This window comes from Halichoerus grypus, chromosome 7 (assembly GCF_964656455.1).
Source record: "Halichoerus grypus chromosome 7, mHalGry1.hap1.1, whole genome shotgun sequence".
In the NCBI taxonomy this organism is placed as follows: Eukaryota; Metazoa; Chordata; class Mammalia; order Carnivora; family Phocidae; genus Halichoerus; species Halichoerus grypus.
In genome coordinates, this window is record NC_135718.1 from 5,863,148 (window position 1) to 5,886,562 (window position 23,415).

Genomic DNA, 23,415 nt, shown 5'->3' on the forward strand with positions numbered 1-23,415 from the left:
ACACTGTGCGGAGGGGAGAATGGGAGATGAGTGCTTAACAGTACGAAGCAGCAGTTTGTGGGGATGGGAAAGTTCTGGAGACAGGCAGTAGTGATGATCGCGCAACATGATGAATGCACTTGGTTTTACGGAATTAGGCACTTAAAATGCTAAATTTTACGCTATGTATGTTTTACCACAATTAAAAGAAATTCCAGATGGCGGCCTCAACCCTGTGTGTGGCCCCTCCGAGGACATGCTCCCGAGCACCACTGGGTCTCACGCCTGTGAAGCTGGTCCTGCGCTAACTTGTGTTTACAAATGCACAGGGCGATCCTCTTTCACTGGATGATGAGATCTCTGAGGTCAGGGGCCCTGTCTTACTTCTCTCACTGACTGTGTTGAATGGAAACTCTAAGCTAAATTGGAGCTTGTTCATGATATATTTAAAAAAATGCAGCCTTACGTGCAATTTACATACATTAATATTCATACATTTTATAAGTGTACAGTTCATTTTGTTTTGACAAATGCATACAGTCATGTAACTGGCACCGAATCACGATGTAGGGCATAGCCACGACCCAGAAAGTTCTCTGGTGCCCTTTGTACTCAATACCCTCCCCCAGCTCCATCCCCAGCAGCCACTGATCTGCTTTCTTCCACTTGGCTTTTGCCAGGTCTGGCATGTCTGTAACTGAAATCATGCAGTATGCAGTTTTGTGTGTGTGTGTGTGACTCTAGTAAGTTTCCATTACAACTTTTTGCATCTTTTTTTTTTTTTAAAGATTTTTATTTATTTTTTGACAGCGAGAGAGGGAACATAAGCAGGGGGAGTGGGAAAGGGAGAAGCAGGCTTCCCACTGAGCAGGGAGCCTGATGTGGGGCTCCATCCCAGGACCCTGGGATCATGACCTGAGCCAAAGGCAGATGCTTAACGACTGAGCCACCCAGGCGCCCCAACTTCTTGCATCTTAATTAAATGGATCATGTTCTCTTGGGGCAGCAGAGGGGTGAGGGCTTAGGCCCTGATTCAGGTACGCGTAGATTCTTATCCTAACTCTGCCCCCTTTCTGAATTCTGACTTTGCATGAACTTTTACCTTATCCAGGATCAGTTGCTTCCTATACAAAGTGGAGTTAATAGTAGTCCCCTCCCTTCATCCTGTGCATTTGTAGGGGTTGAACAAAGCGGTGTATGGAAAGTGCTCGGGGCAGAGCTTGGCTCATAGCAATAGCTCAGTAACACTTAGCTGTTTATCATCCTATTAACCGATGCCATCATTACCAAGAACTCTAAGAATAGCGTTTCCTCATCTCTAGCATGGCAGTATCATGGTACCTTCCTTCTAGTGTTGCCATGGAGATAACTTAATGCCCATGAAGCATTTTGTATGGTGCCTGGCACGTTGTAAGCACTCTGTCGTGTAGCTGTGGGTATTATTCTGTGGATATTATTCTGGCCATTAAAGACCCTATTCTGCTATTTCTCACTAAGTAAAAGTCATCGCCTTCTCTAATTGTGAGAAGGCGTGAAAGGGCCCCGTTTAGATTGCTCTCTGCCGGTCTAGGTGAAAACCACCTTGCAAACAGCAACCACCAGTGTGAGAGAGTAAGGCCTTTCTCCCGGGGGCCCAGGGGAGGAGCTCCATGTGAACAGGGGAGCCAAAGAACAGGAAATACCCTAGTCCTTTTTGTTTCTGTTCTTTGGAAAGAAGAAACATGGCAGCAATTGAGTTAAGAGGTGTAGGGTGGAGTGGGCAATCAATTCCTCAGAACTTCCTGAGGTGTTCCAGAGTCAGGGTAGCTTCATGGCAGTGGATTCGGAAGTACAGGGAGAGTAGTCAGTAACAGTAAACAATTCCTGGTACAAGAAATGGATTCAGCTTCTGGACTCATGGGCTCACATTTTCAAGTAAGGAGACAATGTTGCAAATGATAGGAAACATAATAGAACATGCTGAAAGGAATACTTAAGGAATCAGGGGAACTCTACCTCTTTGATATACAAAATAGTTCAGCTAAATTTGACTTTGTAACTGGGTAATTAACGTGCTCGTATTATGGCATTATTTTCCCCCCACGCCTGATGTTTGCAGCGAAATCTCCAGCCAAGTGCTTCGTCATTGCTGTTTTCATTTATACCTGCAGACAGACAGGGGCTGAAGTCACCCTGGTGGGAAAGCGGAGAGTGAACTCTCTGTGGACCACTTCTCATTAAGCAGCCAGGGGAAGCTGGTTTCCATGAGTCTCACAAGAGGAGGAATGATCGAAATCATGCATCCCCCTTACATCCTGATTTGCCTTATTTTCAAACCAGAACCCCACCAACACCACCCTTGACAACAAAAGTGAAGGAGAAGCAAGGAGAAACGGGGGCATCTTTGCGTAGATCCTAACAAGGGAACAATCCCCCCATTTGCAATCAGATAAGGGATATTATCTCCATAATAAAAGGCAATTGAGAATCTAAATGAAAAATCTAATGCTTTTCATGCTGATTTATTTTAGATTAGAAAAAGCTAAACCAGATGTAAACATGAAGAGATGAAGCATGAAGAGGGAATCATGGCAGAGTGATAAATCTCAGTTTTGAGTTATTATAGGTGCAGGGTTGCATTAACCAGAAAATACACTGTTGATCCATAAACTGCTCTGACATTAATTATTGTTGCAGAAGAGAATTCAGAAGATTGAATACAAACATGCAATGCTGGCAAAGATCAATCATGCATCCAGATTAGCCACGGAGGGTGTATTCCAGCCCCCAAGAGGCTGCGTTAACCCATTGGCACTCCATGCCGGAACCCTCCTTGTGACATGCTATCTGCCTTCTAGTGGGATCTCCAACACTGGATGCTGAACAGAAACGGCCCTCTTTATTTTTTTTTGGATCCCAACAGTGTCTCCCATCATCCTAAAGAGAAGATCCAGCTGTTTGCTCTTCTCTCTTCTTTCCTTTTTCTTCACCTGGTCCCTGTTTTACTTGCTCAATGCTTTACAAAGCCCTGACCACCCCTACACACACACACATGCACGCATGCGATGCACACCCATGGACACGCATGTATGCACACGCACACACATGTGCTAATATGGGGAATGTTGAGAACACTATGTTCTAGTTGGAGAGGGTCTTGGCTCTGGCATTTAGTAGCTCTGTGACCTAGAGCAAATTACTGAATGTCTTCATGCTCCAGTGTTCATATCCATAAAATGCAGAGATACTATCTCGTGGGAACTGGATGAGGGGCTAGATACGGAAAAGCTGAACTCAGGGACTGGCAAGTTTATTAAACGTCTGTTGTACCAATCCACAATTCTCCATCCAGAACTCTTTTTTTTTTTTATTTTTTTATTGTTATGTTAATCCCCATACATTACATCATTAGTTTTAGATATAGTGTTCCATGATTCATTGTTTGTGCATAACACCCAGTGCTCCATGCAGAACATGCCCTCCTCAATACCCATCACCAGGCTAACCCATCCTCCCACCCCCCTCCCCTCTAGAACCCTCAGTTTGTTTTTCAGAGTCCATCGTCTCTCATGGTTCTTCTCCCCCTCCGATTTCCCCCCCTTCATTCTTCCCCTCCTGCTACATTCTTCTTCTTCTTTTTTTCTTTCTTAACATATATTGCATTATTTGTTTCAGAGGTACAGATCTGAGATTCAACAGTCTTGCACAATTCACAGCGCTTACCAGAACACATACCCTCCCCAGTGTCCATCACCCAGTCACCCCATCCCTCCCACCCCACCCCCGACTCCAGCAACCCGCAGTTTGTTTCCTGAGATTAAGAATTCCTCATATCAGTGAGGTCATATGATACATGTCTTTCTCTGTTTGACTTATTTCGCTCAGCATAATACCCTCCAGTTCCATCCACGTCGTTGCAAATGGCAAGATCTCATTCCTTTTGATGGCTGCATAATATTCCATTGTATATATATACCACTTCTTCTTTATCCATTCATCTGTTGATGGACATCTTGGCTCTTTCCACAGTTTGGCTATTGTGGACATTGCTGCTATAAACATCGGGGTGCATGTACCCTTTCGGGTCCCTACTTTTGTATCTTTGGGGTAAATACCCAGGAGTGCAATTGCTGGATCATATGGTAGCTCTATTTTCAACTTTTTGAGGAACCTCCATACTGTTTTCCAGAGTGGCTGCACCAGCTTGCATTCCCACCAACAGTGTAGGAGGGTTCCCCTTTCTCCGCATCCCCGCCAACATCTGTCATTTCCTGACTTGTTAATTTTAGCCATTCTGACTGGTGTGAGGTGGTATCTCATTGAGGTTTTGATTTGGATTTCCCTGATGCAGAGCGATATTGAACACTTTTTCATGTGTCTGTTGGCCGTTTGGATGTCTTCTTTGGAAAAATATCTGTTCATGTCTTCTGCCCATTTCTTGATTGGATTCTTTGTTCTTTTGGTGTTGAGTTTGATGAGTTCTTTATAGATTTTGGATACTAGCCCTTTATCTGATATGTCATTTGCAAATATCTTCTCCCATTCTGTCAGTTGTCTTTTGGTTTTGTTGACTGTTTCCTTTGCTTTGCAAAAGCTTTTTAGCTTGATGAAGTCCCAATAGTTCATTTTTGCCCTTGCTTCCCTTGCCTTTGGCGATGTTTCTAGGAAGAAGTTGCTGCGGCTGAGGTCGAAGAGGTTGCTGCCTGTGTTCTCCTTTAGGATTTTGATGGACTCCTGTCTCACATTGAGGTCTTTCAACCATTTGGAGTCTATTTTTGTGTGTCTCCATCCAGAACTCCTGGGGCCAAATGTGATTCAACAATGATTTCTTGATTTTATTTCAGCAAGTTACACTGCACAACATTTCTAGTGGGATTTGAGGTAGCACCCTGTAATTAAGCTCATTGATGTTTTTGCAATAAAATGTATGAATATTCACACTAAATGGAATAAATTAATATTATAAATAGCCTCAGGTTAGTTCAGGTAATGTTTGGCTGTCAGATTAGTTTTCTACAAACTCAGAGAGAAAAAAAAACTCTTCAGATTTCAGAGCTTTATGGATTTTAGAATTGCAGATAAGGGATTATGGATCCATAGTGAGGACTCAGATATCTTGAAGGGAGAGTCCGTAAACATCAAAAAACAGCAAAAACAATAGCATATTTGCTCATTAGGGCCCAGCTATTATGGCACAACTTGGGAAGATCAAGTGGGAGAATATGAGAGTTGCTTTGTAAAGTGTTGAGTCTTCTGTAAATGGATGGTTCTAGTATTATTATACCCACGATGTTCAGATCTCTCTAGTGCTCAGCTTCCGGCTCCTGATGGAATTCATCGATCATTTTGTTGTCAATGTTATCAGTGTCCCAGCTCGTGTCAGGCTTGACCACAGAGTTTCTGCTGGTAGTGGTGTTGGTAAGGCTGGACCCTATATGGTAGCAGGTGGTGACGTGGTGCCTAAAGAATGCCAGCCCGAGGACAGGAGGGCCAGTGCAGATGCCAGAGCCCCGTTTTCTTGTCCATGGGCACTGATGTCTCTCACACTCCCTTGACCTTTGTTTCTTTATAAAATAAGAACTCTACATGTTCTGGCCACTTCTCAGGGACTTTGGAGAGTCAGAAGGAGGTAATGTGTATAAAAGAACTTTGCAAACTGGAATATTCCCTATGACTGCGAGGTGTCATGGTTCTTTTAATGTCCTTGATCCTAATCAGAATGTTCTGTTCTTGATTGCCTCGATTCCAATTTGGTCTCCTTCCACTTGCTTTACTTTAACTGAACATTAAGCACTCACTCTCCTTGTTCAAAAATCGCCAACACTTCCCCGTCACCTAGGAAATAATACCCAGGTTAGCCTAGCATTCAAGGCTGCCCATGACATGTTGTTATGGTCTGTGGCTGTGGGGACTGCAGCTCAGACCCTGAACATTGTTATAATGTTAATGGATGCATTAACACTTGTGCTCTGACCTGCAGAGCTATTCCCTGGTGTTGGGTATTTCAGAATCCTCCGATGTTTTGCCATTATGAACCATGCTGCAAAAATGTCTTTGTGAATAGAGCTTTAACTGTATTTTGAATGAGTTGAAAAGCCAAGGATTTTGAGCTTGGAGGGACATAACCAGATTTGCTTTATGGAAACATGGCTGGTGATGAGGTGGAGGCAGGAGGCTGCTGGGCTGAGAATGGGGAGGTTGCGGTGGTCTGGGTAAGTAGGACGGGGCCGCCGTGAAGGCGGTGGATAGTTGGAGATGGAATGGAGAGACATTTAGGAAATGTAACCAACAGGTGTTGTGGGTAGACACAGCCACGGGAGTGGGCAGCGAGGGGGCCGCTGGAGAGCACAGTGAGAAGCGTTTCAGGGACATAGATCACAGCGGCTCAGTCTAGATTGTGGAAAACTGAGGGCTGATGGGAGGTGAGGAAATGGGACAGAGACAGTGTGGCCATCTCCTCCAAGAAGATTTGCTGTGAGTGAGAAGGCGAAGGGAGGAAGGTAATGTATGTGGGAGGGAGGTTTTGTTTTTTTTGTTTTGTTTTGTTGTTTTTTAGAGGGGGGAGTTGGGGAGAAGGAGAGAATCTTAAGCAGGCTCCACGCCTAGCCCTGAGTCCGATGCAGGGTTCCATCTCACAACCCTGAGAACATGACCTGAGCCGAAGTCAAGAGTAGGACGATTAACCGGCTGAACCACCCAGGTGCCCCTGGTTTTGTTTTTAAGAAAGGTTTGGACATAGTTAGAAATGAGGAAGGTAGAGTTGAAGACTGAGGACAGAACGAGGATCCTTGAGGGGCATGACCTCCAAGAAGACAGAAGGGTAGATTCCAAAGGGCACTGTGCATAATTTAGAGAAGAGGCCTTTCTTTCTTTTTCTTTCTTTCTTTCTTTCTTTCTTTCTTTCTTTCTTTCTTTCTTTCTTTCTTTCTTTCTTTCTCTCTCTCTCTCTCTCTCTCTCTCTCTTCCTTTCTTCCTTCCTTCCTTCCTTCCATTCATTCTTCCATCCTTTTTTTCCCCAATAAATATTTATTGAGAGCCTACTATATGTCTGGCCCCATACTAGCAGCTAGGAATACATTGGCAAGCAAGACAAAATAATTTTATTCTCAGAGCAGCTGGAATCTAGGGGAGAAGCAGACATCAATTGTAGATTCACATGAATCCATGTAGATTTACAGTCCAAGGTGAATGTGCTGAAGGAAAGGAGTGTTTCTAAAATCTTACAAAGCAGGAACTTGGTTTTGAGATGGGTGTCTGCAGATACTCCCATGATCAGGTCACATGAGCCAAGATCCAGAAGAAGACCAGGGAAACAACATGCTTTGCAGCTGAAACAGCATGTGCAAAGGCCATGTGGTCAGGGAGAGAATTTGTATTCAAGGGGCTGAGGGAAGCTCTTACAGAGTGTGTGGTCTAGAGAGAGGTGTCTGGTGATGCCACAGAGATTCCCTAATATAGACCACACAGGGCGCTCTTGTACTTTGTCCTCAGGACAAAAAAGTGTTGCTGTTCTATAGGAAGGGAGTACAATGAGCAACCAGTAGAAAGGACAGTCAAAGCCAAGTCTTCCCAGGATGTCACTATTGGATTGAGACCTGGGTTGATGACAGAGATTCCTGAATCACCCTGTCATTGGGAATTCTTGGATCAGTGGTGCCGAGAGTCTGTACAAAAGGGTTCCAGGCTTTGAAGATGCAGAGGGCTGTGGGGCCTAGTCAGCTTGCCATCCACTGCCAGTTGCTGGGTCCCCAGAGAGAGAGGAACAATCCTCAGTCCAAACCAGGGCACTTCAGTATTTGTCACTTCACTGTGGGGCTGGGGCTCTCGACTAGGACTGTGTGGTCCATCAGGACTTGCTGGGTAAAAATTAATTGTGTGTTGTCATGTCCCAGGGTAATTAACTTGCTAAATTTGATAGTGTTATTTTAAAAAAATAGGCATAAATATCTTTCTTAAAAGAGCCAGACAAGACAACAGTCCAGGAAATGGGAAGCTTAAACTCTTTGCTCAGCCAGAGGCATCTTTTGTACATCTGATCCCCCTTCTCCCGACACAGGTTCCAGACCCACCTGCTTGGTCATGTTGAAGCAACAGGGAGATAACTTGCTTCTTCCGCTCCATTTGCGATTTAAATAATTTCTCATCCCGACGTCTAATGTTGTTGCACTTTTATTTCCTTTCTGAAAACTTTTCATGTGTTATCCAGTATTCCCTATGCCACGTCCATTGTAAGAACTCCTAGTTTGTGTCGCTCATAGACAACGACAGAGTTGGGCCCAGAGCAGAGAAGCCCAGGGAGTGGCAGAAAACAGTGTATGACTCCCCACATATTAGCCCTGCCCTGCTCTGGGTCCCACCCACTTTTCTCTGTCCCTAGATTGGTTGCCCAGATGCTGGGGATGAGAATGGCCAATATGGAAACTGTCCATTGTAAAGCTTAACTCAGCCTGGGACTAAGAAGTTAACTGAGGTTCAGAATTGGAGGCTGGCTTTGCCCCTTCCAGTCATGCTGAGCTCACAGCAGAGGGTTGGAAAAGTTACTCTTCAGTTTTAGGGGAGAGTCATGGGGTAAGCGAGGGTTGGCAGGCGTGGGGCAGACCCGGGGTGGAACGAGGTGCTCTGGAGTCTGATTATAGATTGAGAAATCCAAACCAGAAGTCTCACCCACAGCCAACTGCTTTCAGAATAAACATACAAAACAAACCTTAGCCTTTTGCTGGAGAAAGTCAGCCTCATAATCATACTTGCAGACAGCAGAACACTTCTGTATATATTAATCTTATTTTCGTTGGGTCTTGAAGGCTAATTCCTGAAATTTGATTGCTTGTGGTTAATCAATGTATCAATATTTATTGAATGTCCAATTTTAGCTCAACACCCATTCAGCATTGTGATGGGATGGAGAAGAAATATTAGATGTGGTTCTTTGCTCTACTAGCAAAATCCAAGGCAAAATCCATGTTAGCTGATTACGGTTTTTTCTCCCTCCCCTCCTCCTCCTTGTGCATTTTGAAATCATCAGAAGCCTACCCTTTATTCATTTGCAGAGTTAACCCAGGAGAAAATGGAAATAAGTCTTCATTAAAACCTGTAGTTCTTTCTTGGGAGATTGGAGAGATTCTAGAGACGTTTCTGGATTCCTTAAAAGTAATAATACACATTATTGAAGATTATATATGTGGCAAATAAAACTATAAAACTGGGAAGGTTTCTGTTTATCTTCCAGATCCACAGTCGGCTCTTCTCATCCCCGAAAGATCATTCTGCTTGGGAAAGAAATGAAGGTCTTTCAAACACAGGTAAAGAGCTGGGCTCTGACCGGGTGACATTCCCGTTCAAGCCTTTATTTACTCTCTCTCCTTTATTTTTATTAATAATGAAATGTGGCTTTGGAGCCTCCTCTCCCCCCAACCTCAAGATGATAGCTCAGTGGCTCTGACAAGATTTGAAGCTGATTGGAATTTCTAAACACGTAGGCTTTTAGGTTGGCAGTCTCTGAAAAAGCAAACAATGCAGAAGAAATATTGGTTATCTCAGGTAGTGCATTCGGGACCCAAGATTACTGCAGATTGCGGGGGTTCAGGCCAGCGGGGTGCAGGGTTCCGCCAGGAATGAGTAATGGGTCAAATACGGAATATTCTCGCAATGGAACAGGCTCAATTTAATTAAAATAGGCATGGTATCTGTGCGTTCATAAATTATTTGTCGGGAAGCTTCATTCACAGCCCCTGCACTGCGCCAACACCAGCGAGGTGGTTACAGTTCACAACTTTTATTAAGTTTTTTAACATAAGTGGTGTGGAAACAAGCTTGTTTTTTGCCCGTCCGGAAGAGGAATCAGATGGGTTTAGGTCCCATTTTCTGATGGTACTGTAAAAAATCTGAGGTTAATACAGTATTTCAATTCAGAGACTCTAGCAAAATGTAAAAGCGTGTTTTCATGTAGCAAATTTTATTTTTCATCCTCATCTTAATTTTAATTTGTAAATGTGGCAGATGACTTGGTATCTATGAAACATATGTATGTGTACGTGTGTATGCTTGTGTGTGTGTGTGATTATACACGTGTATAACTTCTCTCTGCCTTACCCCTTACCGCCTGCACATATCAAAGGTATCAGGGACCTGAGTTCCTCTCCATAACTGACACAGTCAACCCAAGACAAATATATTATTTGAAAGAAGCTTTCCTAGTTAATCCTTTCTGGAGCCCCAAAGCATGGTTTATAGCTTATTCTTTAACAGTGGCAGATATTTAGTTTGGATCCTTTAAAAACCTAGCCTGGAAATTGCTGGTGGTGAGAACATGAGTCCGTGGGCAGGTGCTTCGGGTGGCTTGAACGGCAGGCTCATGAAGCAGGTCTGGCCACCCGCACCCCACAGGGGGTTTGGGGACATTGAGAAGCATGCCATATTTTCCTCAGAGCACTCGAGGTAGCGGTGAGCACAGTCTGGCCCTGGTGACCTCGATGTGGGCATGTCAGTCTGCTTTTCCCTAGGACGAGCTTAGCTCGAAGTGGGCCTAATCGGGCACTTCGGCAGTGGATGCCTGCTCACAAGGTACTTAGCCGCTTAATGACTTAGAAACCTAGCACATGCTGGTCCAGAGGCCACAGGTTAATGGTCCAGGCTGCAGGGAATGTGCCCAAGCAAGCCTGGGCGAGGGGGAGAGGAGATACAGATATTCTGGCTTTCTCCCTCTCTCCCTCCCCTCCTCTCCCTTCCCTTCCCTTCCCTTCCCTTCCCTTCCCTTCCCTTCCCTTCCCTTCCCTTCCCTTCCCTCCCCTCCCCTCCCCTCCCCTTCCCTCCTTTCTTTTTTTTTTCTCTTTCTTTTTAAATCTGTATTTTCTAAGTTCTGATTATAGAAAGATACTTTAGAGGTCGTATTAATCCTTGGGCATTCTCTTAGAAGGCAGGCAGTTGTTAAAGAAAAAAAAATCATTCATAAGGCTGGGTAAAAAGGGTAAGGCAGATTTTATTCAGGGAGACCACTACATGGGGTCTTCGAGGAGGAAAGAGTCTGGGCTCCACTTTGAATATAAGGAAAAGTAGGAATTCACCGCCAAGGAGCAGGGTGGGGGTCAGTGGATTGAAAATGTCTAAGAGGTAAGGGGGATTTTGGCTAAGTTGGCTGGACAGGTGGGGGATGAGGAATTTCATCAGATATCAAGGGTGGGGGATTTTTTCTAGATGGAACAAGCAGGATTCTTTCTAAAACTGGACTAAATGGGCCAAGGATAGAACCCAAGGGTGAGGCCTTGTCACATTGAGTTCTCAGAGAAGCCTGACTCTGGGTTGATCAAGGAGAGTCTCTGTCAGAGTCAGGACATAAGTGGGCTCCATGCTTCCCCAGCTGGCTGACGCTCTGAGGGGCCATCCAGGCTCTGTGCGTCTTCCTGCAAGGACATTCCCATCTGTTCAAGAGAAATGATACTGTTAACTGGTCTAAAATGGCAAGACTTGGGAGCTACCACAGTAGAGGAGGGAAACCCCAGTGGAGAACTGAGCTCAACTCTGAAGGCAGCCGGGGCAGCCCGGGATCTGTAAGCAGCAGTGATGGAAGACTCAGTGCCTACAATATTACCAGGACCAACTTGATGAGATGTCAAGGGTAGGGGAAAGTCTCTTTAAACCGGCTCAGCAGGATTCTCTCTAAATCTGCGCTCAATAGGATTCTTTGCTAAAACTGGGCTTGACAGGCCACCAACGGCTCAGAGGAGCCTGACTAATGTTAGGTCAAGGAGGGTGCGGGGACACATCTGTTCTCTGAAAACTGGCCCGAGCAGCCACCCGTACCCTGGGGGCTCTCTCTGGTCTGGTTTGCTGGCTCAGGGAAAAGCAGGAGTTTGGTTCGGGAGTGAGACTCCTTGCCCCACAGTCCTGAGAAGGGCCCGGCACAAGGGGGAAACCTTTATCGGTCCTCTCCGTGGCCTTAGGGGACCCAGAAAGCAGAGTTTTAGAGCAAACTCGGTGTCACAAGGACTAGAAACACACAAAAGGGAAACCATTGTAAGGAAACCAGTGAACTTCATGGAAAGTTGCACCATCAGGTTGCAAAAAGCACAGGAACCAAGGGGACTCTGTGGGCTCTGGCAGCAAGAATGTGTGGGCCCTCGCCTAGAGCTACCATAACAGGGTTCGATGGCTGAGGTCCACTACTTGTGTCTGTCAAGTCACCTTCTCAGGCCCTGTCCTGATTCATTCACCTCAGGTCAAGAAGCAAGGTTAAATACTAGAAACGTAGCTTCTGAGGATCTAATCCTGTGCGTACCTGGCAGGGCAATTCTTCCAGAAAGAGTCCACTGGCCAGGCAGATGTCATCTCATAGAATCTCAAGTTTGGGAGGGGCCAGAAGGTCATTTTGTCCAGTTTCTCCCTGATGTCTGAAGCCCCTACTCATTCCCAGGCAAAAGTGGGGAAGCCTCTTTTAGTAGGCGGAACACATACAGCCCCACGGATGGGGGGCTCACCCTCTGAAGGTAGCTCATGACGTGCTCCCACAGCTGGAACTTTTAGAAACCCTTTGGATTGTGTTGAGCCAAAATAAAATAAGTTATTTATTTGTTTTTAATCTGTATTGAGAAGGCAAAGAGGACTCAGTAAATATTGAGTTGCTAGAATGCATGATCTGATCCACATTCTAGGAAGACTCCTCCACATGCTCTTTCAGGCAGGAGATGATGTGGGTTTCGTCTAGGGCAGGAGTGGGCGTGTTGGAGTCATTGGAGCACTGGGTGATGACCGAATTTTTTGCAGTAAAGGGGAAGTTTAGGATGTTTCTGGGCAGACAGTGCTGCCATTCGTGGGGTAGGGAATTCAGGGTCCAAGAGGTTCACAGAGTAGGCGGGCGCTAGTGGGAGTATCCTGAATTTGTGGGGTTGGAACCCTCTACCTGTGAGAGGCCACCTGCCTTAGATGTCCAGGAAGCATCTGGCAGTTTGGTGTTGAGATCGGAAGGCAGCTTAGGGTTGTAGATCTCAATATGACCATCATTTACAGAAGGTGTGTGAGAAGCCATGAGAACAGCTGAGATTAATGCAAAAGGAACTATATGAGCTGGCTGGCAAGAGGATGAGGCTGCAAAACCTAAGGAGCCCATGCGTGTGGGGTGGCGGCTGGGGGGTGGCAGCTGGGGACGGAGAAGAAGAGTGCTGTCCTGGGAACCACAAACCTGGCGTCAGGGTTTTGTTTTCTAAGGTGGGGTATTTAGTGCTTTTGACTTTGTCCTCACTTAGCTCTTTATCTTTAGAAACGTCTTTCCACTTGCTCGGGTCTTACTTTGCTCTCAGATAACAGTGGTTTAGGATGCCCCATCTCTACCGGCTGCTCTAGAACTCAGCGATGTGGGTGGTAAGCCTCTGTTGCAGAAGCGAGATCAGGGGCATATTTGGTGCAAACAGGGTTCAAGTGCTCATGCACGAAATCAGAAATGAACATCGTCTCCGGATTTTCATTTTTGCTTCCTTCGCCTGCACGCTGCAACTATCCACTGCCTCTGTCACTGGTAATTCCAAGACTGGGAAGGGCAGGGAGCTGATTTTTTATGGTAAAATCGTCCCTGTTGGCAAGACCTTTGACATCCAGTTGGCCTGTGTGAAACCTCAGTTTACAATGATTAATAGGATCCGAACACTAAGAGAGAAACTGTTTCTGCCCAAACTCACATCTGTTTTCAAAGTCAGTGGAAGGTAGGAAGTCGCTTTGAAATTTCCATTCTGTGTGTTATAAAAAGATTCCTTTCACTTTTTCCCCATCACTGTGCTACCTGTCTGCAGACAAGACTGCTGAATCTGAGGATTTAGCAATGGTTGGGAGGGTCAGGTGCTTAGTTAAGCCATTTCTGGGGACATCAGTTACGGGAAATGTATGGAAAAGTAATTGATGAAGGGACACCTGGAATTTTTAATTACTAATTCACTTGGCTTAGGAAGGAAGGTGGGACAGAATAAAATTTTCTCCCTCCTGATCAATTAAGCCCGACCTTTACAACTGGCAGTTTTTAAAGGGTGTGTCTTTGATTGATGAGTGGGATGAAGTAATTATATTTCACTTAAAACCTGAGGGTCATTGTTTCTCTACGCCAGCTTTTATAAGAGCAGTGATTTGCTACCTTCATAACCGTACTTTTCAGTTTCATTAGTACCGAGTCAAAAAGTTAACTGCCCCTACGCAACACATACCCTTGACCGTCCCTCAAGGAAGGATCGGTCTGTTACCCCTTAAAAACCACCGAGATGGATGTGAGTTGTATTCCATTTCTCTTCTGCAATCTGTAATGGCAATTTCTCTATGAACAAGGTCTAGCAGGGCCACCATATTTATCTGTTTTCCCTGAAAAACCATGTTTTTATTCAGGCTCTAATTGTTGAGGCAGAAACGTGTGGATTCTTCTTTATACAGGAGCCATTTTGATCATGCTGTATTGCCATCTGCCTCGTTCTCACATCCCCCTTCCTCGCTGTATTGCCATCTGCCTCGTTCTCACATCCCCCTTCCTGCCTGGGAGGAGAAGTCATCTATGGAACAGTGAATACGAGTTGCTTTAATCAATGCAACTTCTCTGCTTAAAAATCACACCAGACCTCGGAGGGCAAAGTGTTTGGTGCCACTCCACATCTGACTCTACGCTTGCCCATCACTCTCCTTGCCCATGGGGATGCTCCCGAAACCACCTTCTATATATTTCGGGTGTGAAAATTCTTTTGTCCGGTGCATTCCCTGATGCAACCAGCCCGTCCTTGGTGCTTCAGGCTTTGTTTGTCCCACAATTATAGTCCATCCTGCATTGATTGCCTTGCTTCCCTTGTAGACTTGTCTCTTCCCTTGTAGACTTTTCTCTTCAAGACTGTTGGCTTGGAGGGCGGGGACCTTGTCTCATTCAGCTCTACGTTCCCAAGGTCAGGGACCAGGGCATGCAAGTTCTTCACTGGCTTACACAGGATTGTTTGTCTGAAGGAATCATGTGGAGCCTAATTCTACATCCAGACACCTTACCTGACTCTCCCAGGCAAGCCCGCAGAGCAGGCTGGGAACTGGGTCATGTGACAGCAGTTGAGAGCCTGTCAGGAAAAGCAACTGCCTTTGGGTTTTTCTAAGACTCTTACAAGTGCTTTTCCTGTCCTGTTACTCAGCTTCCTTTGTTGAGGGGGATGGAGGCCCCCACCCAAGTGGCTCCTCTGGAGTCTGCTGGTACCTACTCTGCCTGGGGTCCAGGTGGGAAAAGGCAGCAGCATAACTTTTCTGACCACCCGAGAAGAAAGAACATTTATTCCTGCTTTCCGCGCAAGATGAAAGGGACACGTTTGGGCCTGTTAGGCCTACTTGTGTACAACATTATTGGAAAGAAAAGAGACCAAATCGCTTTGTCACAGGGGCATGTGACAGTTCCCTGCTTGCTCTCTGATGGATAACCGTTATGCTCCTGTCCCTTCCCGAATTCTACCCAGTGGCCGCCTGGGTCTTGACCCTCTGTTTTGTTGCGAGCACTTATACCTAGTGCAATTAGCAACATTCCCCCCGATACGAATTTCTGCCTCTAGCTGTATCTTTGCCCATCACCTGGTACATAATCTAATTTTAAAAATAATTGGTAAAATAAGGTACTGAGCAAAGAGCTCAGCTGAAGATTTGCCAGGCTGTGTAGCTCTGTGTCAGAAAGACGTGCATCCAACCAGATTTAACTGCATCCTCTCCAAGGCATGGAAGCTTAGTCATCGCCTCTTGTGTACTGAGGAACAAAAGGAGCTCATCTAGAAGTGTGGCAGTCAGCTGCTGCGGTAGACGTGAGGTACAGGTAGGGGTCCATGCGGGCCTCTGTGTCTTATGCTTAGGAGAGCGAGGAGAACTACCCATCATGTCCATTCATCTTCCTGGGAGCATATGAGCCCTCCTCCGTTACCGTGGCTGCCAGAGCAAAGCATCTTCAGGCACCAGGATTTTGACCTGAACAAAGGACTGGGTCTAAGAGACAGGCATCCAGCATTATGTTTTTGCTGGAAAGGAGCATCTGTTGGTGAAATGGCATTCAGAAGCCCGAGTCCAATGGCTGAGCAGCAATCCCATGCTATCCAGCACAGAGACAAGATTTTACTGAAATCGCAGTGCAAGGCAAGGGGCTCTGCTCTAGCAACAGTTCCCGAGGGGAAGAGGGCGTCTGAGTCCTCCACGGAACCTGAAACAGAAGCAGGTCTCTAGAATCCAGCCAGACCTGCGGCATCAGGGTCTAACGGTGTGGAGCCCAAGAAGCTGTCACAAGCGTCCCTTGTGAAAACCACCGCTGGGGGTCTTTTGGGGTTTGCTGTGTTTTAAAGAAATAAACATGATTATCATTCCTTGACCTCCAAGAGTTATTCAGCAGAAAGCTCTTCTACAGAGGACTCTTTGAATTGCCTCCTCTTCATCCTGTGGGTCACGGAGGGGTTCCCGCCCCCGGGTGCTGGGGGTGGCCAGGCACAATACCTGACACGGGGCAGGTGAATCAGTGGCAGTTTATGAGTCACAGACACCTCCTAGCCCTGGGGAGGAGCATACCACCCGTCACCTGCAGGGCCACACGAGGCTTGCACTCCAGAACAAAGTGAACAAGTTCAGGCTTTGTACTATCAAGGGGGTGGGGTGACCCCTGCCTCCTGCGGGAGGGTGTAATAGGATTGTTTGAGTATTTCCGTGAGTTGGAAGGGAAATGAAGCTACGGCTCAGGGACAAGCAGGAGCTGCTCCTCTCCCTGTGATAAGGAGGGTTATTTGGCTGGGGGATCTTCCCTGGGGGAGCAGGGCTGGAAGGGGAATTTGCAGCTTGGCCAGATGAAGCCTTCTTAGTTGCACCAGATGTCAAAACAGCACACAATATGGGGTCTTAATTGTAGGCCTTACACCATGAGGGCCTGGCATGAGGAGAGCAAAGGTGTGGACGACGGGGCAGAATGACATGGTCTGGGATCTGGGGGGGTTAACACACCTGCTGGGGCAAGGAGGACAGAGAGAGAGCTTGGACTCAGCTTCCGAGAGCATGGTGAGAGCCAGGTGTGGACACCAAGCAGGCATGAGGTCAGTGTCAGGGACATGCAGCTAGAGGACACAGTGTCCTCAGATGGAGGAGGTACATCTTGGTGCCTGGGAATGTAGGGTGGGGGCCACATGGAGGGAGAAACTGTGGCTGGATCTGACTCAGGATAGGTCCTGCCCAGAGTGCCTAAGATCCCAGCATCAGGTACAGGAATCAGGTGCAAGCCAGGAACTCGTTCCCCAGCAAGGCAGAAACCCAAGTTCTACACTGGGTTCAAGTTGGGCACAAGAAGCAATGAAACCCTAATACTCTCTAAGCTAAGATTGCTGTCCCATCTCAGGAATGGCGCCACCACCCATGTGGCTGGTCAAGCTGGAGACCGAGGAGTCTTTCTGCCTCTCCCACACCCCATGTCCAATCCATGACCACGTCCCTCTGATTTACCTCCTAGTCGTCTCTGAGACCCATCCCTGCTGCCATGTTGGCCTGGACAGCTGCAATCGTCTGGGCTTTCTCTGTCTAAGTCCCCTGTGGCACCTGGAGAGCCATGGGGACGGGGAAGCAGGCACATCCCTGGGGCTGACTTCAGAAGGACTTTAAGAGGACACTCTGGGACACTGTGTGTGTCCCTTTCTGCCCTGTCTTCTTCCTCCTCTCTGAATTGGTGCGATGCTCCCTTCCAGCCTCGGGCTTCTCAGTCTCCTTCCTCAGACTTCACCAGTCTCTCTCCTCGTGGAATCACCTGCCCAGAGCCCCGGGCCCCAGGCCTGACACATGATTACTGGTGTGATTTTCAGCTGCTTTAAGTTAAAGAGGCTCTTCCGTTTCTATTTCCTTACTGTTAGTTGTATGTCCAGAGCCCCCGAGAGAAAAAGAACATTTACAAATAATTGTCAAAGTCCCACACTCCTTCCAAAGTTTGATGTCACTGGGGAGAGGCTGCAAATAAAAGGCAACCCTCGCCCCCAACTCCGTGGGCCCTGCTGCACCGAGTGCTGCGTGTTTTGGTGAAATACTCTTAATAGGGTGTAGAGGGAACAGACTTGGTTAAGAGCTGAGGTGTTATATTTTTGAGTAGCTTTGTGCCCAGCTGGCCATCTAAAGAAAAAAGTATATAAACAAAGGCAGCACAAATCGAAAGTGACACATGGAATTAAATGTAGTTTTGAGGCTTATCGTGTTATGGAATATAATGGTCACGTTAGTGTCCGGCTTTGCGGCGCGAGAGGAGAATTCCTCTGGCACCTGTGCTCTGGCTGAGCCCAGGGGGCGAGGATGCGGAGTGAAGTGCCTCCCGAACAGAGCAACGCCGTCTGCCCGCATCGCCTGTTTTACCTCTTGGTAAATGTACTGGTGCTGGCCATAAGATTGTTCTTGCAAAGCATCTGCTTTTGAACAAAGTATCTCCCGACTTGCTTCCTGCTCTCCTGCCCTCCTGCGAGTGGTCTCTCTCTCTTCCTGGGTGCGGCTGCAGGTGGCCAGCGCCCCTCAGGGCTGGTGGTACCGGGCCTGGCTGAGAGGGAGCTCGCAGTCAGAGGTTACAACTGCTAGAAAAAGAAAATCAGGGCCACCACCCCTTTCCAGCTTCCAGGGGAGTGCAAAGACATCGTGTTTCCTGGTAAAAACAGCATTTCTGTGTTTGAGCGATTTGACAGGTAAGATCTGGCTTCTGTGTTCACAGATGCCAGTGTTCCGGAAAGGGCCTCAGCTTCATGTCACGTGCCTACTGTGGGCCCAGGAGGAGACCTTATGTTTATAAAACCTTCTGGAACATTCCCCCCCTCGGCTGGCATTTGACAATGTGGCCGCCTGACCTCTGGGCTGAGGAGAGAGCTCCTGAATCTTATTTTAAGAGCTTCAGCGGAGAACTTCCTGTTCTTCCCAAACTACCTTGACCACAGAGGGCTGAGTTTCCTTAAAGCTGCTCAAGTTATTTTTAAATGGAACTCTTTCTTAAAATGGAACCTTGTGGGAAGCCAGTTTGGGTAGGAGACAGAGCAGAGGGGCCCTGGCTGCAGGGTTTGAAAACCACCCTCCGCAGGACGGGGGGTCGGGGGGGAGTGAACAGAGCATTTTAATACAAATTGATTGCTTTCTCTTTGAACGTGGAGACTTCCCATCGTTAACCCAGAGCCCCGTGGAACAAGCATTATCACCGTGGGCAGTCCATTTCCACCTAGAGACCTCCCCCGCGTCTGTATCGATCGGCCGTCAGGTTCCTAAATCCTGCTTCATTTAGGGCTCTCCTGATTGTGCTCATCTTGGGACCTTTGAGCTGCAGCTGACAGGTTCTGCAGGTGGAGGGCTGGTCCTGCGAAGAGAGAAGGGGTGGGAATGTGCCCTGGGTTTCAACTAGAAGATGGGATGTAGCAGAGTCTATAATAGGACCATGCTTTTAAAATTCCCTTCCCTTTCCGGTATTAAATGGCTTTGCTTTAACGACCCTCAGCTCATAGTTTCTTTCAGATCCTTCATGCTGGCCCTGGCAGGACTCCAGCTACTTACTCAGCTCTGAATGTGGCTTTTCCCTTATGCCTTGCGTGTGCTTCGGTTTCATTTGTTCTTTTTATGGGACTTAGGAGACAGTCTCTGGTGGTGATTAAACACCGAGACTGTCAGCCTGTCTAGGGGGCCGAGCTCGTTCCTGGACAGCTCTGGAAACAGGCAGGGCTGGGGTCAGGGACCTCAAGCTTCCAGAAAGCTGTGCCACGTGATGGCATTGAGGAACACGGTCTCTGAGCGCAGGGTGTCCGAGCATTAATTACAGTTTGGTTCAGAAGAGAATGTTCCCGCCCTCAGAGACAAGATCGGAGTCAGTGGCCAACTTTGTCCCTGTCCTCGGCCATCTTGGAAGGCCACCCCGAGGATGGATCAGGCTACACCCCGGCCTGTGCTTCTGAACACTTTGGCAGGTGTGTGCAGACTTCCCTGCCCTGTGTGCTGCTTCATCTCAGGCAGACCCTGCCATACCTTCCCTAGGGAATCTCCTGGCAATTTGCAGAATGTCCTACATCTTCTCTCCTATAACATACCCTGTCCATCAGCAAAATTCCTTATGGGTCCTCCTGGGTCTCATGGGTCTCTGGGCAATTACTGGGGAGATGATGGAAAATGCCTGCAGAGCTGGGATGCTGTGTCTTCCCAGGAGGGTTTTATCATGTGGGTGGCAGTGGTGGGGGCAGCATCCGGATGTTGGCAGCAGGTCCCGGAGTCCGACCAAGCTCCACATAGTTCCAGAAATGCCGATTTGTCAGAGAACCTGGAGGGAGATAAGGTACGAACACCAGCAATAGGATTCAGACATCCATTGCCAAAGTAATGCCAAAAAACACACCATCTCCAAGACTCAGTGACTCATGGAAGCATAAGCATTTCTTCGGCTCTTAAAGCACAGGTTGGTAATTTTGGCTCTTGGTTCTTGTCTTTGGCTTTGGTCTCACCTGGGCCTGCTTGTGTGGTGGAGGCTGTCAGCTGGGGTGATGGCTCCACGTGGTCAAGCAGGGTGCTTGGGAATGCTCCCAAGGTGCAGGCAGGGGGCAAGAGCAGAAACAGAAGTGCAGAAACATGTCTTCAAGCCAAAGCAAGTGCAATGACAGAACTCAGAATCTGGAGGTGAGAACTAGACCTCACCTCTGAAAAGTGGGTTATGGAGGGTGCAGGGAATTGGAACTCTTAATGCCATCTGTCTACCAACGATGCATCTAGCAACCTAGCAATCTAGCATCCATCTACCAACAATGCATCTAGCAACCTAGCAATCTAGCATCCATCTACCAGCGATGCATCTAGCAACCTAGCAATCTAGCATCCATCTACCAACGATGCATCTAGCAACCTAGCAATCTAGCATCCATCTACCAACGATGCATCTAGCAATTGGCATGGACAGGGTTTGTGCTATTTTTTTTTTTTATAACCACTCCATGAAGAAGGTACACTTCTGCCCATTTGATAGATAAGAATATTGAGATTTAAAGAAGTCCAGTTATGTATGGGGTTGCTGAACTGTTCATCCCCAACATGGGGTTCTACTCTGAGTTTTGTGATGAGAGTTCATGCACTGGGGAACATTCATGCTAAGTGCATCTACAATAAATGCTGGCTGCCCACAGGTCTGGGACCACACGTGTCCAGGGACCGCACGTGTCCAGGGACCACACACATCATGTGTGTCATTGCAGCCCCAGTGCCTGGCACAGGGTCTGGGACTCAATAAATAGCTGTTCAATGGATGCATGACAACACATAGAGTCTTGGAAAGGTAATACCTCTTGGTCAGTCAGACAGATCTGGGTCTAAGTCTGATTAGTACTTGAATACCTGTGGGACCTCTGGTTTTGGAGTTCAGGAGACATGGTGTCTTTTGAAGGTCACCCTTGAAGGTTTCCAATTCCATCTCTTCCATGTGAATTTTGCCAGTTTATATGCCTTGGAATTCTGCTCCCTAGAACCTTTGACAATTCCAGCTCTTTTGGGGCACCTGTAGCCACACAAACAAGGACAGTGTCTGGTCCCCCATGGACGCCTGCCCCATCTGCTCTCGCCACGAAGCAGTGCTTAGTCCTTGGCCTGCAGAGGAAGTTCTATCTCGTGGCTCCTTCTTGACGGTTTCATAGTCTTCGTGCTTCTGTTTCTACATCTGCTCCTTGGGTCTTGGTATTTATGCTGCCTGTCTTCCATTTTGATCATTCACTGTTCAAATCCCTGCCATCCAGGAAGTTCAGAGATCTCAAAGGCCTGGAAGATAGAGATTGGGTAAATCAGGATGGCGGCCCCCCTTTTACTGAGCACTTACTCTGTGCCAGGCACTCTGCTGGGCACTGGGTGTGCAATGTTTGACATGACATCAAGCGAACTTGCTCTCCTAAAATTTATATTCTAGAGGTTCAGGATGGACAAAAATCAAGTAAACAGATAAATAAGCAAAACTATTATAACAAGGACATGGGAGAGAAACACAGATGGGCGACTGCTTCAGGTCAGGAAGGGTAGAAAGGAGTGTGCCATACGGGGAGCCAGGGTAGGGGCTGTTTCAGGCCGAGGAAGCAGGATGTGCAAAGTTCCTGAGGGAGGGAGGAGCCTGGCACGTTCAGGATGGGAAAAGGAAAGCTGGTGTGGCTTGGTCATGGCGAGGAAGGGGGAGGGGTTAGGATACGTGGTTGGAGCGGTGATCAGGCAGAACCTGGAGGGCCGGCCAGCAGGGTGGGCTTCCATGTACCGAGGACGCGGCTGAAGGGTTGAACCTTACGCGTCCTGATTCATTTGGCTTTGTGAGAAGGCCACCTGTGCGTGTGAGGGCAGATTCAGGTGTTGTGAGGCCAAAGGCCTACATAAACGGGCGAACTTTCCTGGGACATAGGGTGCAAAGGGTCAAGTACAAAACTGTCAGGACCCCTGCTGGAGGTGTGGAAGAGTGTCCACGTGGGCAACGTGCCTGAGGCTTTTTCCACTCCATATGGGGCCCCTTGACGGCATGGGTGGGGCGCCGGCGTGAGTGCAGGGAGACACGTTCAAGGCCCGCAGCAGCCGTCCAGAGAAGGGAGTGTATGATGAGGGTGGTGGCCTTGGGACGCTGGATGCGGCCAAACAGGTGTTGGAAATAGAGTTTCCAGATTTTGCTCAAGGGTTGGGGGTGGGTGGCAAGAGAAGGGAGGAATTGAGGGTGCTGGTGTGGCATCCACTCACTACTCCTAGGAGGTACTGATGAACACCCTAAGTCCAGAGTGAGGAAGTGGGCCCTGGGAGGTTAGGAGCCTGCCGTGATTCAGGACAGCTTCGTGTCAGGTTTGAACCCTGGCCGGCTGCATGGAAGCTGGCTGCCACCATGAGCTTGCTGGGGCTGCAGAACTGGCGAGGTCACTCACGGGGTTGTCCGCTTTAGACTAGACATGCATGGGACCTATCAGATAGACGTGAGCAAAGGCTTTGCCCTTCCTTCTCTTTTTTGTCCTCAGTCTGTGTGCTTTCCACCTTCCGACTCACCATCCCTAACCCCATCCCTAACCCAACTGCCTCATCCGAGGCAGTCACCTCTCCCTCCTCCCTCCTCCTCCGCTTCCCCGCCCCAACCCCCTCAGCTCATTCACAGGGCAACCACACTGGGGCCACGCTGGGACCTCTGCATCCCAGGATCTTAGACTCCGCGCATGGTGGGCACCCAGTCAAGTTTTGTTGAATGAAGGTCTTTGACGTAAAGGCAGAGTAGTGAGCTGGTTATATGCAAGGGCTCCAGGGATTTTAAGCTCTCTGGCATGTGTTTTTGTTATGAAAATGGGGACAATGATAGTCCCTGCATCATAGGGCCATTGAGAGGATTAAACAAGGTCATGTTGGCACCCACCGTACCTAGTATAAAGTACACACATGGGTGATTGCTCCTTTTATTATCTATATTTGAAGAGGAAAGAAAGAGGAACAACTGTATGCAAGGACTGTAAGACAGAACTCTGAGGA

At 47.6% G+C, this 23,415-nt stretch overlaps 1 protein-coding gene across 9 annotated transcripts in view; it reads left to right on the plus strand.

The window, feature by feature from the left end:
- C7H10orf90 (chromosome 7 C10orf90 homolog) overlaps positions 1-23,415 on the plus strand; it is a 205,088-nt gene that overhangs the window by 13,407 nt on the left and 168,266 nt on the right. For 8 of the 9 annotated variants that reach the window (XR_013449562.1, XM_078076973.1, XM_078076974.1 and 5 more), the window contains exon 2: positions 9,185-9,257. The exons of the other annotated variant lie outside the window; for it this stretch is intronic. Coding sequence is in view for 7 of the 8 variants with exons in the window: in XM_078076973.1 (XP_077933099.1) it covers positions 9,185-9,257 (73 nt within the window). In the remaining variant the exon portion in view is untranslated. The remainder of the gene's footprint in view (positions 1-9,184; positions 9,258-23,415) is intronic. 9 annotated transcript variants of the gene reach the window in all.